The sequence below is a fragment of the Danio rerio genome, chromosome 11 (genome assembly GCF_052040795.2).
Source record: "Danio rerio strain M-AB ecotype USA chromosome 11, GRCz13ab, whole genome shotgun sequence".
NCBI lineage: Eukaryota > Metazoa > Chordata > Actinopteri > Cypriniformes > Danionidae > Danio > Danio rerio.
The window spans coordinates 14,669,143-14,688,622 of NC_141031.1; the positions used below are offsets into that span (position 1 = coordinate 14,669,143).

The window sequence follows — 19,480 nt, forward strand, 5'->3', positions numbered from 1 at the left end:
GGATGATTAAACAACTCTACAAACATCATCACCAGCTACACTTATTACTTAATACATGTATTTTTGTATAACATCTACTAAAGTTCTTCTTGAGAGAAAGGTTAACGTTTTACGTCACCATCATGGAGAACAGAGTTTGCTTTAGTTGGGCTCTTAGCCCTGCCATTTTTAACATTTATATATCTTGGCTGCTGCAATTGTTAAGAACTTTGTTTAAAAAGCTCTTTTGATGTGGCAAGCCAGCCAAAAACCTAAATCTGAAAAAATAAGATCTGGTGATGTTCAAGTTGCTATTAAATGGCAGAGTTTGTTCTCATTTAGTATAATAAAATTTACTGCTCCTGTTCAATGTTAAATCTATTGTTTTACATTATATGTGTATATATATATATATATATGGCAATGATTTCTGGAAGTTTTTAAGAATATCTTGGACAATAACACTGCTCTATGGTATAAATCGCACTCAAAGAGACATCAATAATCAGCACATGAACCTCAATAATGGTGACAACAAATTTAACAAAATTTAACAAAATTAACAGTTTAACTCACAAAACAGGCAACTGAAAGTCGAAACATAAACAAAAGCAGAATCAAACACAAATAAAGAAAACCGTTATACAACATTTATTTATACCGCAATGCATGCTGGGATATTTGTACAGTGCCACTCCCAGCATGCATTGCAGCATGAAACATTTGAGATGTTACCATTGTTGAGATACAAGGTCAGATTCATGAGGTCTGAGTGTGTATATGTCATAGCTGAACTGTTTTTGTATATTATTTCTTAACTGTTAAGTAATTATGGAGGTATGTTTTCTGTTTCCACTTCTCATTAATTAAATACCTGCAACTAAGCATAAAATCTATTGCATGAGGCCCTTCATCCAGATTTATACCAAAACATTTATCAGAAATAATTTCAGATAAAGAGATTTCTCTATTTATTGACTTCCCAACTTTAGTGCTATGGTACAAACGTTTTGTAAATGCTGTATTACAGCAGTTGCAAAGTCTTCTTAAATGAGTTCAAGGGTGAAGAGCCCAACTAAACCAGCCCCTCACTCCATTACGGTGACACAAAAAACACCTTAATTTCTGTTGGATCTCAATGTGAATTGTATGGACGTCAAATCAAGCAGTAATAAGTGTGTCTGCTGTTGTTTGTGGAGTTGTTTAATGATCCTCTGCTGAGACTGAAGCTGTTTTATTTTATTTGATTTTATTTAATGTTGTAACTCAAGTCACTGTTTGTGTTTCTTGTTTATTTTCTTCAGTAATTGTGATTATTAACAGGTGCAGGTGTTCATCAGTGTCTGAATTCACTCATTAGTGTTCATTAAAACTGTCAGGTGAACTATATTAGTTAACTAGTGTATGAAATAGTGAACAAGGACACAAAGCGTGATTTCAAACACAGACTTCAAAACATCGAATCTGAACTCTGTTAGCTCACAGTTTTCTGCAGTTGGTTACTTTCTCGAAAACAAAAATGTTACCCAGAAAGCATTGTTTTTAACAGAATATTACTGTTTTAGTGAAAAAACATTATTTTACCGTAGAATCTGACCGTTTTTTAACAGCAATTTTTTACAGTGTACATCTCACAGTTTTCCCATTCTCAGTATACCCTGTAAACTCTTCTTGGAAGTCCTCCTGGCCTTGGATCTGATCTTTGGTTCAATAAAACTTGTTGAAATGTATTGCATCATATATTGCACTGATACCAGACCCCTGTTTTTTCCAGTTGTATTGAGAAACTTGGATAGAATCGAGATTCATGATTCAGACACTCCACGAATAGCACTGTGAACAGCAGCATGAATAACTCTCTCTGTTGTCACTGCAGTCTGGACCGCCAGATTAAATCGTCAGACAGGTAAAAGAATAAACGATGGCCTTATGAATAAGACTGTCAATCTCTAGATGAGTCAGTCTTAAAATGCACATTCTGAGCCTGTGGTTATCTGTTTAATGATATTGTGTATACATTTGGTTGAGGGTTTTCTGTATGGCATTAAAACTGCTGGTGTAGCACTGTCTGTCAAGATCATGCTGGAGAAAGGAAATTTATCACTGCCTTTGGTTTTACGGTACAAAATCAATTGCTCAACTACCAATATTGTGGAAGGACATGCAGAACTGTGGCCAAGAATCCAAGATTGCGGGAACCGTAGCCTTATACATGTGAGTGGCATACTGACAAGGGCTCTTAAGAGAGAGTGAAGCCGAAAGGATGTAGACTTTGATAAAGCAACGCAAATATTCTATTTTTGACCTTAAGCGGAACTTAATGTCCCAAGGTAAATTGCTATTTAATGGCATTTAACTTCTGACCTTGGTTGCTTACAAAATAAGTTGCTGTTTTAAAATAAGGTGGCTAAATATATTGGTTACATCATATAAGTTCATAACTTAGCAATATAAACAAAAAGTCACAATTACAACAAAAACGCATTTAGGACAAATAAAGAAAAAATTACAGTTGTGACCTTGAACCACAAAACCCATCATAAGTGTCAATTTTTGAAAGTTAAGATGTATGCATAATTTGAAAGTTAAATAAATAGCTTTTCATTGATGTGTGTTTTTTTAGGATAAGACAATATTTGATCATGTATTTTTGGTCTTATCAAAAATTAAGTTTTAATATATTTCCACTATCAGAATAAAAGGTACAGAATAAATAAAGGATAATAAAAAATAAGAATAAGAATAAAAAAGGAACAGTTTTGGACCTTTGTAGAAGTTGTACCTTATATAGTACAGAAAAGACCTCTTATGATACTGTTCTGTACCTTTTGGTACAGTTGAAATGAAGGTACACAATTGTTTCTTAAAAAAGGAAGTGTTAGAGAACTCCTTCTTTGTTACAATATTTATGAAAATAAATATTACTGGAAAGACAGTGATTTTATGAATAGTTTCCATATTAAAACATGCATCATCATTTAAAAGCATATGTTCAAAGAAACACAAACATTTAAGGCATTAAAAAAACATTTGGTAAGCATTGTCTGATAAATATATTTTCATAATTGATATTCGCACCTTTTGGCGTTGGCTTTCCAATACACACATATGCTGGCCTGCATACGGAAAGCGTTCATGCAGACATTTTTGTATTGTAAGACTTATCAAACATTCTGCATATCTTGTTACATACAATACTATTTCTATTTTAAAATAAGAAAATTAAATTCCCTTTTAAGTGATTACAAAGGTATTGTGTGAACATTGAAAAAAAATGTTTTTATTGTAAATGGGAATGTATTACTAATACATTAACTGTAATTTTAGTGAAAAGTGTTGTGAAACGTTTAGCAAAAAATAAATCTTTTGATTTATGTTAAAGTATTTTTATTCTTTATTGTAAATAGAAAAGGTGCATTAACACAAAAACTTTTTTAAAAAAAACAACGTTTAAAACTATTTGATGTTTTGTATTTACTGAAAATAAATTGACACATTTTGAATATGACAAAATTCCTTTAAATAGTTCTTGAAGGAAAACATTTGGCATCTCTACTTTACTTGTTCTTGTCTATGTGGATTGGCTGAGAAGAAAAATCACTCCTGTGAGTCCGTCCAATTAAATCGCACATATTACGTAAATCGCATCATACTTAACCTCAAGGCATGGGTGCATTATAAAGGCAGCAAACCGTTTTAAAGCATTAAAAGTGTCCAAGAAAATGTCCAAAATCTTTAGTTGCAATGACACAGAGACTGTTTAGACTGCCCAAATGGCCTTAAATACACTACAATTCTTAAATGCACTACAGAATGTTACATTTTTACGCAAGCACAAATTGCATAAATGCATCAGCTATTTACAGCGTAATACTCACTACTCATCATTACTCTTGAGTACTTTTTGAAGGGCTACTTTATACTCATAGTGTGATTAATATTTACAACAGATACTTTTAATGTACTTGCACTACATTTTTGGCTAAGTAAAGGTACTTTTACTTATAATTTTTTCTATGATTTTTTTTATTTATTTATTTTTTTGGTCTGTGTGTGTCCCTGTAATGGAGTGAGGGGCTGGTTTAGTTGGGCTCTTCACCCTTGAACTCATTAATTTAGACTCTCCAGCTGCTGTAATACAGATTTTATGAAGCACTTTTATTATAGCAATGTTTTCAGTATCATTTAGCCCACAAACATGACTAATTTGATTACCATGTTGTTTTTTCTGCCTTCAGAATCGTTTCCACTTGCAGATGACGACTCGTATTCCTCCATCGGGATTAGTGGAGCTACTTCTGGCCGTTTTGCAGCGCAGTGGCTGGGAAGAGAGCATGGCAGTTCTTTGCCATGGTTGGGAGGATGCTGGTCTTCTGGATCTCCTAAAACTCCAAGGCCGCTTTGGCTGGGGACCTTCACAATGGCACCTGCGGGCCGCTCTTAATCTCTCTCACAGCACAGCTCGCATGGCTAACATTTCTGACTTCCTGTCTGAGCACTTTAATCTGGACCATTCTCCTCCTGCCTCAGTCCTGCTTTTTGGGGCTGACCCGGAGTGTGCCTCATCAGTTCTGCGCAGCGCGCATGACCTGGGGTTGACATTGCCCACTGTACATTGGATTATGGGACATCCTTTAAGCCCAGATGCTCTTCATTCCATTGGCCTGCCTTTAGGACTGCTGGCCTATGGAGAGGTCGACCACAAACCACTGGATTTCTACATTAGTGATGCCCTGCAGTTGATCAACAGAGCTGTTACAGCTGCAACTGTTGTACGGCCTGATCTAGCTCTTATCCAAAATATGGTCAACTGTTTTGACAAACCCAACAAACACGAACTACCCTCATCAGGACAATACATTGCCAGGTAGATTGATATTCTCTCATTTTAAAAGTCTACTTTGAAATTTGGATTTTGAAAAGTGGTTTACCCATGTTCCCGTGGGCTTCCTGCAGGTGCTCCAGTTTGTTCCACAGTCCAAAGACATGTGCTAAAGGTGAATTGGATTAACTACATTGGCCACAGTGCATGAGTGTGCATAAATGCAAAAGTGTATGGGTGCTTCCAAGTACGAGATATTAAGATATTAAGTTAATATAACTTGACATTACTTAAAATACCAAGCATCAAAACGTAAACAGGTGTGTTTAACTTACTTATTAAGCAGCAAAAAAATATATATTTTTTTTTTCAGTTCTCTGAACTTAACATTTTAATTTCTTTAAATGATTCACCGTCTCTGTTTAAAATGACTGGTTGCGCTTGAATTTCAGCCTTGACAACCGCGCTGATTGCTCAGTATATGTAACATGACACAAGGTGGTAATTTTGCTTGTGATGCTAAATTTTGTGAAACGCAGCAGGACAGAAGCACTACCTGAACCCATCTGATGAAAGAAAAAAGTTAAATTAGTAAGTAGATATTTAAATGCTTATATAAATTTTTTTAATTGATATACATGTAGTGGTGGTGACACAGTGACACAGAAGAGAGCACTGTCACCTCACAGCAAGAGATGAGTTTCCTCCAGGGGCTCTGGTTTCCCCCATAGTCCAAAGACTATATATAATATATATAATATATATAATATAATATAATATATAATATATATAATAATATAATATATATTAAATAACCGCCAGTACAAAATGTCATTCATATATTATTTAACTCTGTGTACTCTGTTAAAGGTAAAAAACATTTTACTCTGTGTTGTTTTGGTTAAATATATACAGGTACTCATTCTGGTACTCACAGCAAGCTTTATTTTTAATGTTTTTTCTAAAAGAGCACATTTAAGCCCAGACTACAAAATGAATTATATTTTGTGAAACAATATGTTCCAACACACAGTCTGTTTAGGTTTATATTGAGGTATATGCATCAGTGTGTACAGCATAATCGCAATGCCGGGTGCCTTACAATTATTATTATTAATAAAAATTAGAAGTAATTTTTATTCTTCAAAGCAGCCACATCAAAGCAATGAATATAAGAATATAAATATGCAAATATAAAAGCAACCTTTAATGCTAAAAAGTAATTACAGAAACAATTACGCTTGTCATTTAGTACTAAACTAACTTTGTTGTTTCTTTTTTTGTCGAGTCATTAAATCCATTTCACCAGCACTATTTCTTTAATCATACTGAATGTGTTCTAATGAAACTGCAAGTGATGTTTTAAAACTGAAAAAAGGCAAATATAATGAATCACCCTTTTTTATAGAAATTTATACTTGCTTCAAAAGAGCTTTACTATAATAAACAGAAACAAAGTCAATGAAGCAGACTTGAATTATGAGACAAATTCAGTTCAATAGTATTGCATACAATACAAGACAATGCTGCCATAATTCCGCTCATTATTCAACTCACACTGTCTAAAGAATGAGAGTTCACTGAAGTTATAAGCAGTTCTACAGAAGACAATAGAGACATTTTTCATTCTTAGTCAATTCAATGTTGAATCCATTTTGTTCAATAAGTGTTTTTTGTGGGGTTTTAAATTAAATCAGTTAACCTACTTTATAAAACTACAAAATACAATGGGGTCAAAACTACTGCAACACACACAAATTACCTACAAACATTATGACACAATTATAGGCAGAGCTCCATCTTAGTTTTACATTGGACACGCCAGAATTTGCAGCATGCCACTGGATGTGCAAACACAATATGTATTTTTAGACAAAAGTAATTAAATAAACAAATTAGATGTTTAAAGAGGTGGTCCACTATGATATCATATTTGAAACCTTAGTTGATGTGTAATGTATCTGTGTCAACTTAAACAACATCTCTGAATGTAATACGCTCAAAGTTCAACGCAAAAGGAGACATTGGCTTTTAAAGAAGTTAGCTTAGCAAAGCCTACTGCGAGCAAAGTTTGGAGAATCACGAATCACCGCACATTATGTTAGCTGACCAATCAGAGCCTTTTGCAGGCCTTTCGGAGAAACTAGGAAATATAACAGTCGTTTTCATGTTAGCTGAGTAGCAGTATATAATCAAAGTAAGATATATGAAAAAAATTATGTGATTTTCTACAAGTGAAGCATTAGCACACATTGCTTTGCATCTTATGAACACAACCAAGCTTTAAAAAATCACTGTGGACCACTCCTGTAAAGGAGGAATAAATGTCTCATTTACTTTATTATATACCAGATATTTTAAGAAACTTATTTGATATTTGCTTTTATGTTTTGTTCTAAATAGTTATCAGTAAAACATCCTACCATCTGGATGAGTCGCCCTGGACAGCTATAGTGTTTTGCTTCAGGACAGGAGTATGTCCACTTTCTCATGCTGCAGCAAATTACTGGTGTTTGCCCAGACACTCAGCTGGAATGCAGACATGCTTTAGAGCTTTAAGCTTTATTTATGACATCCCCTCAGTTGCCTTTCCCTGAGGAGGGATCACTCTTATCAAAAGCTCTGGCACCCGCCTACCATGCAGGCCCGTCATTTTGTGTGGATCATGCCAGCACTCTGCCACACACCACTATATCTCTCACAACAAACAGAAGTGAAATGTGGCTGTGTGGGAAGCCTGGGCCTCTCATCACAACAGGATAAGTCTGAAAATCTGCCAACCGGACCAAGCCGTACTGCATAATGCTGGACCATTGCGAGGGCATTGCTGCAGGAGCATGATACATAGCTCAGCAGTTCATGCAAGACTTTGGTCACATTGTAATGTTATAAAAGTAAATAACTATTGATTTATCTAATTTTAGGGTTAGTAGACTGCATGTGTTATTAAAACTTGAGTTGTAATTCAAAATATTGCTATTTTGTTATTGTCATGCTCATAATATCTATTCTTATTAATCTTTAGTACCTATACACACTTTTATTAGGTACACCTGTCCAACTGTTTAATTCATTCATTCATTTTCTTGTCGGCTTAGTCACTTTATTAATCCAGGGTCGCCTAAGCGGAATGAACCACCAACTTATCCAGCAAGTCTTTTACACAGCGGATGCCCTTCCAGCCTCAACCAATTCTGGGAAACATCCACACACACATTCACACACACTTATACACTACGGACAATTTAGCCTACCCAGTTCACCTGTACCGCATGTCTTTGGACAGTGGGGGAAACCGGAGCACACGGAGGAAACCCACGCAAAGAACATGAAAACTCCACACAGAAACGTCAACTGAGCAAAGGTTCGAACCAGCAACCCAGCGACCTTCTTGCTGTGAGGCGACAGCACTACCTACTTTCGCCACTAAATTGTTTGTTAAAGCAAATTTCTAATGATGCACAAAACGAGGGGTAGGGATAAGGGGAAGGGCTATGGCGTAGAATTGGGATTGGGCCTTAGGGAGAAGTTGATGAATTGACAGGTTGTAAAATCTACAGCTCTAATCTCTCCCGTGCATGGGGCTGTGGAGTGTCATGGTAAACTAGATGCATCTCCATGGAAAGTAAAAGTTATGCTGTGCTGGGCAGTAGCATTGCTACAAGTAGTGACATTACTAGCTTAACTATATTTCTCAGTAGCGTGGTGGTAGCATCACTACTTTCTAAATCAAGTAGCTTTTCAGCAGTGAAGCTATTTTTTTTTATTCAAGTTGAGCAGTAGCATCCACAAAGCTACATTTAACGATTGTAGATTAATAAGTGACTGCACATTCACAGAGTGTCTAGCCGATGAAAGTAAAACCATATGATGGTGAGAATGCCGATTTCTTCTTCGAGTTTTATTGTTGTCAACAACAAACTTTTTAGTGTGTTACTGCGGTCTGTGATGTCCCTACCAATTATATATATATATATATATATATATATATATATATATATATATATATATATATATATATATATATATATATATATATATATATATATATATATCCATTTACTAAAAAATACTTTATAAATGTGTAACCTGGTTTTATTGATTTTTTTATTATTATTATTATTATTTATAATTATTTTATTATTATTTTATTTATTTATTTATTTTTTTTGCCGTTATATACGTTAATTTCTTTCTGTTTAGTACATCATATTACTTCCAGTAAATAATTGAACTGAACAGTTATGGCTTGGATTTAGCTTGCTTTGATTAAAAAATTAAAATAGCAAAAATAGCTTGGATATTAGCCTTTAGTTTAGCTTGCTACATTTCCCAGAGGGTACAGTAGCTTTTAGTGCAGTTCAACTACATTCTAATTAGTGTAGCTAATAGCTTAGCTCACTACATTTTTCAAGTAGCTTTCCCAACATTGAAGTTATGCATTCTAATTAATGGTCACATTGAAGTATATAAAACCTATGTGTGAAAGGGTTAAATTATGACTGAAAAGGGTATATAAATCTTCCATTTAAAGCCAAAAAAAAAAAAAAACTTCTCTGATGCCAAGTCATATGCAGTCTTTTGGGACGCACTTTAATACGTTTGTGCAAATTTTTGTTAACACTTGGTCTATGATTTGCATGAGAATCCCACTCTTTAACACAGTAAATACTATTTAAAAACTATGTATTCAGGAATTTCATGCTCAAGCCCCCAACCCCTGCTGTTTTAAGATTATGACGTTGGTTTGAGATCGATATTTTTTTCTACTTTAACAAAAAAAAGAAAAAAAAAAGAATTGGTAACACTTTACAATAAGGTTCATTAGTTAATGCATTTACTAATATGAACTAATCACGAACAACACATGTACAGCATTTATTAATCATAATTGAACATTTACTAATGCATTATTAACATCCAAATCCGTGCTTGTTAACATTAGTAATGGACCATGAGTTAACATGAACTAACATTGAACAACTGTATATACATTAACTAGCATTGACTAACATGAACAAATACAGTAGTAAATGTATGGTTCATTGTTTGTTCATGTTTGTAAATGCATTAATTAACATTAACTAATGAACCTTATTGTTAAGTGTGACCAAAAAAATTTATACAAAAAAGCTATGGCACTATCAACCTAATAACTAAAATTATTAAGACTGATATTTTTAAGCATCATCCTGTACATGCTAATTTTATTTATGGAAATATTTTACCAATTTTTTTTCCATCCTCCCTTAATATTCTCTTTGTTTACAGTTCTGTTGTCTCTCTTTTCAATGTTTGAAAGATTAGCAAAGTAAAAGTTACATCAAATAGGGCTTTTAACTATATAACTACAAGCCATTTTAATTGAGCTGCAAACTTTACATTTCATGTCAGTTATTGGTAGGCCATAGTGGGCCATTTTGCCTCCTGTGACAGGTGAAACTATATAGATTAAGGTTTGAAGCCAAATTACTGTACATGTTAAGCTTTTACACTCAGCTTTTCATTAACTAGCATGGCATTAGTCAAAAAGTCATATATTTCATTTATGACTCTAGACATTAATCTTCAAGCTCAATGTCAAAACATTTCCTTAAGTGACCCGAGCTGCATACTAGAAACACGGCCCTGCCAACTGAGTGGCTGTAATTCTGAAGAGTGGGAGGGTGGTTCACAATCAGATATATTGCTCTGTGAAAGCAGCATTTGTAGTTTATGATGTGATGAATGCCAGACCGTGTCACTCATCCAGCTAGGCAATCCCTCTCCCAGGCCATCCACCTTTGCTGTAGTTACAGCATATGTAATATCTAATTTGCCACTGGAAAGGATAAAGCAAACTTTGGCTGTGTGCAATCATGTTACTAACTCCTACATGTCTACTTATTAACCCATGAGTCTTTAGGTGCATCCCAAATCACAATTATGCACTATTCTACATCATTTTATAGAATAAATAGCATAAGTAGTGAATTCACACATAAATGACAGGTGCGATTTGGTAGATAGTTCATTAATTTCACTACTTTGGCCACCATTCATGTCGTCTGGGAAACAGTCATGTCGTCTGGGAAACAATGTAATTTACATTTCATAAAAAAAAAAAAGTTAGTGTTCTATTTAAAACTCTGCATGGTTGAGTGTACTACTGCATAGTGTATAAGTGCAGAGTTTGTCATTTGGAAGGCTAGTTTTGTCTAGGTTTCTGCAGAATAAAATTTCCAGGCCTGTTTAGCATAGTGCCTATAGCATAGATTATTTAGGTATATGCTAGCTACATCCTAGGTAAAGTCTAGATCGGATATGCAGCCGGCCGGAAGTGCGATATGCACATTAATAAAGCAGCATTTTTTTATGACACTGTATAACAATAATTGATATTTTCACAGTACTGTGAGGGTTGGGTTTAGGGTTGGGGTGGGGGTAGGCGTTAAAAAATACATTTTATTGAGTAATTTAATAGATAACATAACTAAAACTCGATACAACTACAGTTTTTACATTACTGTGACGGTAGGGTTTAGGGTTGGGGTGGGGGTGGGGGTTGACGTTAATAAAATACAACAAATGAGAAATTTTATAAATAATAGAAATAATTCACGTTAACTTCCGGCCGCAAACGTATCCGCTCTAGCAACAACCTCCTAAGTATCTTTATTCGGAGTTACAAATCAGGCTCAAAAGACTTTGTTAGAATCTACATGCGAGATAATTCAGATGTAGCCCCCAATGCCAGATCTTGTCAGAAAACATCAGTGTGATGGGTCTCTGAACAATAAGCCTGCAGAACTGTTACATTTTCAAACCTGTTAAACAGAACTGAATGTTCTATCAGCCAGGAAGTTGACTGTGAAGAGCAGAAGCAGAGGACGAGATAATGAAGATGAGATTTAATCCTTTTAAATGCATATGCTTCAATGCTCAGAAATTGTTTGATCAACACAGATCCAAAAAGTTATATAATACCACAGGTAATAGCAATTGGGGAAAATACTGCTTTAAAATATAATGCAGTTACATTAAACTTATATTTGAGACTTGCTTTTATGAAAACATGAATCCCTGGAAACCACAAAAATAATATAATATGTATACACATATCGCATTTATCATGTATGGCCATACACCCAAGGTCTCTCCACACCACCAACAGTGTGCAGCATCCTCTTGGAGGATGCGATGGCAACCAACAGCACCAGTGTGCTCACCACACACTAGCTATTGGCTGAGTAGAGAGACAGTAGCTATGTTTCCAGCCAAAAATGCTAATTAACTTTGTGTGCAAAACTGTATTATCACATAAAAGATGTGTAAATAAAGCAGCACTCCAACAAGTCAAACAAAACCAAATCGTCACATTGTGATTAAATGGCGCCAAATATCAACAGTAAGAATGGAATATGCTGCAGTAGGAGAAGCTGCAGCATATTTTAATAGCGAATTTAATAAATGACTTTTGTTCCTCAGAGGGCAATCCAGACATACAGCGAAGGCGCGGTGGCGTTCGTAGGTGTCAGACACAGAGCACCGGCGCTTTTGATTCTAGAGGTCACTAATAAAATAATAACACTAATACGGGAATGGTAAAAACCAAAACAACATTTCAGATGGTTTACAATGTGCTCAGCCTGTTGGTTTGTCCATTCATACATATTTTTATCATCACATGATCTCTTATAACAAAATCACATGACTTTTGTAATGCGCATACTGAAATTTGTTCATTAAAAGTGTTTCCATCATAGTTAATGCGTATCTTTTCCTATCGAATAAAAAGTTTATCCTACCCATTTTCAAAATTAGCATCTTGGCTTTCCCTTAACCAAGTTTTTTTAGATGAGCATTTCGGATATGCACATAAAAATAGGTGGATGGAAACGTAGTCATAGAGCCAATTCAAGGGATTGGGAGGATGGGGAGTCCATAATCGGAAAGGGCAGATGGAAGGAATGTGGTTAGGATACCAGGGTTACACACCTACTCTTTACGAGAAGTGCAATGGCATTTTTTTAACAACCACAGAGAGTCAGGACCTCAGTTTAACATCTCATCCGAAAGATGACAGTATAGTGTCCCCTTCACGTTATTGAGGCATTAAAACTCACACAGACTGCAGGTTGATCCCCCCTTGCTGGCCCCACTAACTCCACTTCCAACAGCAACCTAGTTTTCCCATGTGGTCTTCCATTCAGGTACTGGCCAGGCTCAGACCTGCTTAGCTTTAGAGCTTGGGCTGCAGGGTGATATGACTTTAAATATATATATACATACAATAAAAACAGAGAGGAGACGCAGTAGGTAGTGCTGTCGCCTCACAGCAAGAAGGTCACTGGTTCGAGCCTCGGCTGGGTCAGATGGCGTTTCTGTGTGGAGTTTGCATGTTCTCCCTGCATTCGCGTGGGTTTCCTCTGAGTGCTCTTGTTTCCCCCACAGTCCAAAGACCTTCAGTACAGGTGAATTGGGTAGGATAAATTGTCCATAGTGTATGAGTGTGAATGAGTGTGTATGGATGTTTCCCAGAGATAAGTTGCAGCTGGAAAGGCATCCGCTGCATAAAACATGTGCTGGATAAGTAGGTGGTTCATTCCGCTGTGGCAACCACAGATTAATAAAGGGATTAAGAAAAGAAAATGAATGAATGAATTAAAACAAAGAATTATTTAATTAAAAATCAAAACTTTAACTAATAATTTATTAAACCATGAAAAAAATCAAATGATAATTAGTGTACATAAATGACTACTGGGGTGTCACAGTGGAGCAAGAAGATTGCCGGTTCGAGCCTTGGCTGGGTCAGTTGGCATTTCTGTGTGGAGTTTGCATGTTCTCCCAATTTTTTGCGTGGGTTTATTCCGGGTGCTCCAGTTCTCACACAAGTTCAAAGACATGCAGTACTGGTGAATTGGGTAAGCTAAATTGTCCATATTGTATGTGTGTAAATGCATGTGTATGGATGTTTCCCAGTGATGGCTTGCAGCTGGAAGGGCATTTGATGCGTAAAACATATGCTGGATAAGTTGGCGGTTCATTCCGCTGTGGCGACCCCAGATTAATGAAAGGACTAAGCCAAAAAAAAAAGGAATGAATGAATGAAATGACTACTGATAATATAATTAAATAAGTTAATGGATAATAAATGAATATAAAAAAGAAAAGAAAAGGAAAACACTTTTTCTGAAACAACACATAAAATTCACAAATCATTCAGTTATTATGAGCAAAGATGACATGTAAAGGAATGCTTACAATATAATAACCTTTTTTTATTATAGATCCTATAAACCTTAATTAAATTTGTCTTTATTTTTTTATAGCGCTTTTACAATAAAGATTGTGTCAAAGCAGCTTCACATAGAAGTTCTAGTAAATTGAAACTGTGTCAGTCCAGTTTACAGAGTTGAAGTTCAGTTTACTTCAGTTCAGTGTGGTTTAAATATCACTGTGGAGAGTCCAAACACTGAAGAGCAAATCCATTGATGCACAGCTCAAGTCCATAAAGCATTGAATCCTTGTAAATATGCCTGACAGATTTATTTTGCACAGAAGTTATTGTTACACTGAACAACATCTATTGAACTTTAAGACAAAACAGCAGAACAAGCTTGAAAACCATCTGTACTGTAACAAATCAGCTCACAAATGATCTGACTGTTGTATTTTTTCATCCACAGGTTCCTCTCTAATACATCCTTTGTAGGGTTGACAGGCCCTGTCATCGTTCAACGCAACCTTTCTCGTGTACACACGTCTCATAAGGTCCACATTTGGAGTCTTCGACGGGATGCCGTCGGTCAGCCTACGTGGGTAACTGTAGGTAGCTGGGAAGGTGGTAGGTTGAATGTGGAGGAACAGGGCTTATGGCAAGGCTCATCACCTCGGCAGCGCACGGAGGGCCAGATGGGCAGGGAAGGACGTAGATGGCGAGCTGGCTTTCCTGTGTCTGGGAGTCGTCTACGTGTGGTCACTCTGGTGGAGCACCCGTTCGTGTTCACTCGAGAGGTAGATGAGGATGGAAACTGTCCTGCTGGGCAATATTGTCTGGATGCAGGAACAAACAGTTCAGAAACCTTAGATCATTTGTACGCTGAGCGGGCTCAAGGCAACAAAAGCTTCTTGCCACCGGATTACAGCAAGTGTTGCTACGGATACTGTATTGATTTATTGGAGAAGCTGTCAGAAGACATGAACTTTGAGTTTGACCTGTACATAGTTGGAGATGGGAAATATGGGGCTGTCAAGGGAGGGCAGTGGACAGGTCTGGTGGGTGACCTCTTAAGTGGAGTAGCTGATATGGCTGTTACCAGTTTTAGCATCAACTCGGCTCGCAGTAAGGTGATTGATTTCACTAGTCCATTCTTTTCAACAAGTTTGGGAATACTGGTGCGCAGTAAAGACACAGCAGCACCTATTGGAGCATTCATGTGGCCTTTACACTGGTCCATGTGGATGGGAATTTTTGTGGCGCTGCACATTACAGCACTGTTCCTCACTCTCTACGAATGGAAGAGTCCCTTTGGCATGACGCCTCATGGACGAAACCGTGTAAAGGTCTTTTCCTATTCTTCAGCCCTCAACCTCTGCTACGCCATCCTCTTTGGCCGAACAGTCTCTAGTAAGACACCAAAGTGTTGGACTGGACGTTTCCTAATGAATCTATGGGCCATATTTTGCCTGCTGGTTTTGTCCAGTTACACAGCAAACCTAGCTGCAGTGATGGTTGGGGAAAAGACCTTTGAAGAAGTGTCAGGAATACATGATGCCAAGGTGAGATTTTTTAAGACACTTCAGTGCATACAGCACAGGATGTTCATAAGACAGTATTGAAATCTTTATTATCTTAACATAACACATGTCATAAAAATGAATGAGAATTTGAGCATGCTTATGACAACTGTCATTATGTAACATTCGCTCAGTTATGTCACTTTAAAAGCAAAGGTGCCATTGTTTGAGATGTCTTTGTCGTGACAAAATACCATAATATTTGTTGCATGGAATTTTATAACTTCTTTATTAATATACTTATTGAAATTAACTTTCAAGAGTTCACACTTAGCTTATGGTTGATTATAAAGCTTATTTGGCATGCTGTCCCAGGAGAGAGTCCTAAGTACATAAGATCCCCAAGCCCGGGGCTCCCTCCAGTTTTCAAGACTTTGAGCTCAGGTAGATCTCGAGAACTCCCCTGCTGTAGAAGCTAATGAACAGATAGTGGTTGCTCTTAAGAGATAACCACTTACTAGGAGCATGTCTATGGTGCCGATTTGGATTAGTCAATTAACTTAGGTTGCATGTTTTTGGATGGTGGTAGGAAACCGGTTTCCACTAAAAAAAGTTAAATTCATGGTAAAGTTATGCACTTTAACCCTCTGGATCTACAGAAAACAGAATCACACTTGTACTCCACTTGTTTAAAAGTGACCGAAGACCACATTTGTGACTTATATATATATATATTTTTTTTTTTCCATTTTGAGAGAATTTGATTAAAAATACTATTCAGTAACACTTAATTTTTTATTTTTTTTTTACTATAAGAAACTTTGCAAGTACATGTCAACTAACACTAACCCTAAACCCAACCCTAAAGGCCCGTGCACACCGAGACATTTTTTGCCTGCGATTCCCGTTGACGTTTAATGCCTTGTGACCAAATAAAGGGTGTCAATGGGATCGTGCACACCAACGTGCAAAACGGCAGGCAAAAAAGCGACATTTTTTAAAAAACGCCTCATGCTTGTTTTTTTTTTCTTTTTTTTGACGTGATGCGTCAAAACCTTCTCTACCAATCAAATTGCCACTTTTGTTCATTTGCACAGAGCTACTGAAGTTACAGTGAACAGCACTTGGAGGCGCTCAAGCGCAAAATTGTCAATAAGAGCGCACATTGAAAAAAATGCCCAGAGGCAATATGAATGTGGAGCTGCTTATTGCTCTGATTAACAATAATCATTTCATCATCACTAGAGCTGGAGCTGCTACTTGAACTATCCATATCAACAAGTATGTCAGCTTTGTCTTCTTCTTCTGTGTTACAAGCGGGTGTCAGAAGCTTAAAGTTATGTAGCGCCATCTAACGTTAAAGAGTGATTTTGCATACTTTGAATCCAGAAAAATGTCTTGAAAAACGCTGACGATAAACGCAAACGAAAAGTGTCCCGGTGTGTATAAGTCTCAACCCCAACCTAACAGTCTTCTTATAATCTAATGAGAATTAGTTGGCAAGATGCAGTGTAACTTAAATTAAACAAACTAAAATAAATAAATTAAACTTCATGCAGTAATAGATTTTTTTCACGATTAAAAAAATTATGGGATTTTTTTCTTAATATTATGTAGAGTTCTTGATAATGTTTTTTTAATTAGTGCAGTATTGGTGAGTAATACGCAGTAGTAAGACTCTCCCATTCATATACATATTTGAGGAGGCAGATTAGCACCATCTAGATGCCACAATAGCAGAACAGCTTGTCAATTCCTAGTAGTTCAAATTCTGTACTCAAACTGCTTGAATCCTGACCCTATTTGTATTGTTAACATTGCAAAAACTTTAAAAAGTCACCAAGTTTTATACAATTCTGATGAAACTGTATTTTTTTTTTACATTTCAAAAAACAAATATTTTTCGTTCAGAAGTGACCAGGAGACCCAGAGGGTTAAAACACCCCGTTGTGTGTTTCACTATAATGTAATAAAAAGAGTGTAACTGTTTTTCCTGCCCTTGGCCTTAGCTTCATCACCCCTCTCAGGGATTCCGATTTGGCACAGTTCGGGAAAGCAGTGCAGAGGATTATATGAAAAAGAGTTTTCCTGAGATGCACGAATATATGCGGAAATTCAATGAACCTACCACACCTGATGGAGTCGCCACTCTAAAGTAAGGAACAACTCAACTAACAGCATGCACACAGCAGATTGCAGTTAGTGCTCCTGGCATAGTTGCAGAAGCAAACACTTTTACCACAAACTGAAATTTACCAATAAATAAATAAACTGCATGGCCATTCAAACAGCAGCTACAACCTCTTCATTACACTGCACATGCATGGTGAATCTCTAACAGCCTTTCTAGCGACTCACTGGTTGACAGTACAACAGCCTTTAATATTTTGCCCAAATAATTAAATAAATAAATATAAAACTGTCATTAAAATAAGCTGTTTGCCTGAAGCATTGTTTTTTTCCTCTCAGCATTTTTGAGTCAAAGATTTGAGATTCCCTTTCACTGCTGTTCACCAGGCGAGTTGTTTGTTGTTTCCTGTCAGCTGCAGTGCCACAGTCTGTCACGCACATATCAATAAATGAAGAGTGTGTTTTCGTTATTTGTTTATTAAAAATAGTCAGAAATAATTCAACATTTAAATAAAGAAGAAAAGGGGAGGATAATTATAAAATCCTTTATGATTTTTAACTAAAGCTCAATTCAGTTAAGGTAAACTATCATTTGGAATACATGGATTTTCCTCTACTAACCATACGGTGGCAATGGTTGCACAACACAACAGAATTAATATGATTACAACAACACAGCATAGGTTCGCAACACACACATACACACACAAAAAGTAAATTCACAATACAATAATTTAAGATCAACATAAGTTGTCAACACAATAACATTAAAAAACTAATATGTTTACGTGTTTTTATACAGACAGTATATAAACAACAATGAGCCACAACACAATGACATTAAGCCCAAGCCATAGACTGTAAAACATGTGAACGTAGTATTTGTGACGTCACCCTTAGGTTTCTGAATAACTCAAAAGGCGTAGGCCAAGTATGCCATTTTGTTAGTGCATAATCACACCGACCGGGGAATACCAAACAAGGGCAAATAGGCGGAACATGAGCAGAACTACAGATGCCTGCTAGCATTTTGCTTAGACTGGCTTTTCTTTTGGACAAACGTTCACCTGTGACTCATTTATGTTCTGACCACATGTGCTTGGTTGTGTGCTAAATCATTAAATTGTTTAAACTTTTAAAAACACTGTTGTAATACATTGAGTCACTAAGCATTGTTCTCATGATGCTTTTCTACAGGAGGAAAACGGGAATTACATCCAAATTTTTGAAACGTAGTCTGTCTTAGTAATAGCAAGGCTTTTTATGAAACTGAGGCATGACACTGTTTGACAATGCTTCAGATGACTGTTCTGTGGCCTACAGCTAATCAATCTTTCAGATTCTGGAGTGCATTAAAATCCAAAGAAACATAAATGGTAAATGATCTTAAAACAAATACATTTATAGATATGGTATAAGTAAATAATTTCACTCACCTGGGAAATGGAGGCCACATGAATGGTTTGCATGCCACAGCATGCCATATCATCTCATAATTATAAGAATTAATTCAAAAAGGCAACTGAATGTGTAAAGCCACATACTGTACAACGAAACAAAACAAAAAAATACGATCTATATGCCAAGCTCAGCCGCTAATTGATCAACATTGTTCAAGTGGCCACGCCCTTAATTATGCAGACTTAATATAACCTAATATAAAGGAAACGTATGAGTTCTAAAAAAAAAATCACCCACCACAATTGTTCTGAAGGGTAATATTAGCTATATGAACCAAAATTGTTCTTTGTACGAGGGTAGACTTAAAACCTTTTTCTGCTGTAAAGTGGGTCATTTAAACAGTGGGGTCACTAGAAACTTGCTCTA

General features: G+C 36.2%; 2 protein-coding genes across 8 annotated transcripts in view; one reads left to right on the forward strand and one right to left on the reverse strand.

Moving 5' to 3' along the window:
- grin3bb (glutamate receptor, ionotropic, N-methyl-D-aspartate 3Bb) overlaps positions 1-19,480 on the forward strand; it is a 195,793-nt gene that overhangs the window by 143,164 nt on the left and 33,149 nt on the right. For 4 of the 5 annotated variants that reach the window (XM_087273482.1, XM_087273481.1, XM_087273484.1 and 1 more), the window contains exons 2-4: positions 4,218-4,846; positions 14,473-15,565; positions 17,533-17,678. In XM_087273482.1, coding sequence (XP_087129608.1) covers positions 4,218-4,846; positions 14,473-15,565; positions 17,533-17,678 — 1,868 coding nt within the window. Of the gene's footprint in view, positions 1-1,753; positions 1,886-4,217; positions 4,847-14,472; positions 15,566-17,532; positions 17,679-19,480 lie in introns of those variants that run through there. The other variant, XM_087273483.1, reaches the window with a different exon arrangement.
- Positions 1-19,480, reverse strand: part of LOC147834763 (uncharacterized) — a 64,812-nt gene that overhangs the window by 7,322 nt on the left and 38,010 nt on the right. The window contains exon 1 of one of the 3 annotated variants that reach the window (XM_087273519.1): positions 7,225-7,316. The exons of the other annotated variants lie outside the window; for them this stretch is intronic. The gene's annotated coding sequence lies outside the window, so the exon portion shown is untranslated. Of the gene's footprint in view, positions 1-7,224; positions 7,317-19,480 lie in introns of those variants that run through there. 3 annotated transcript variants of the gene reach the window in all.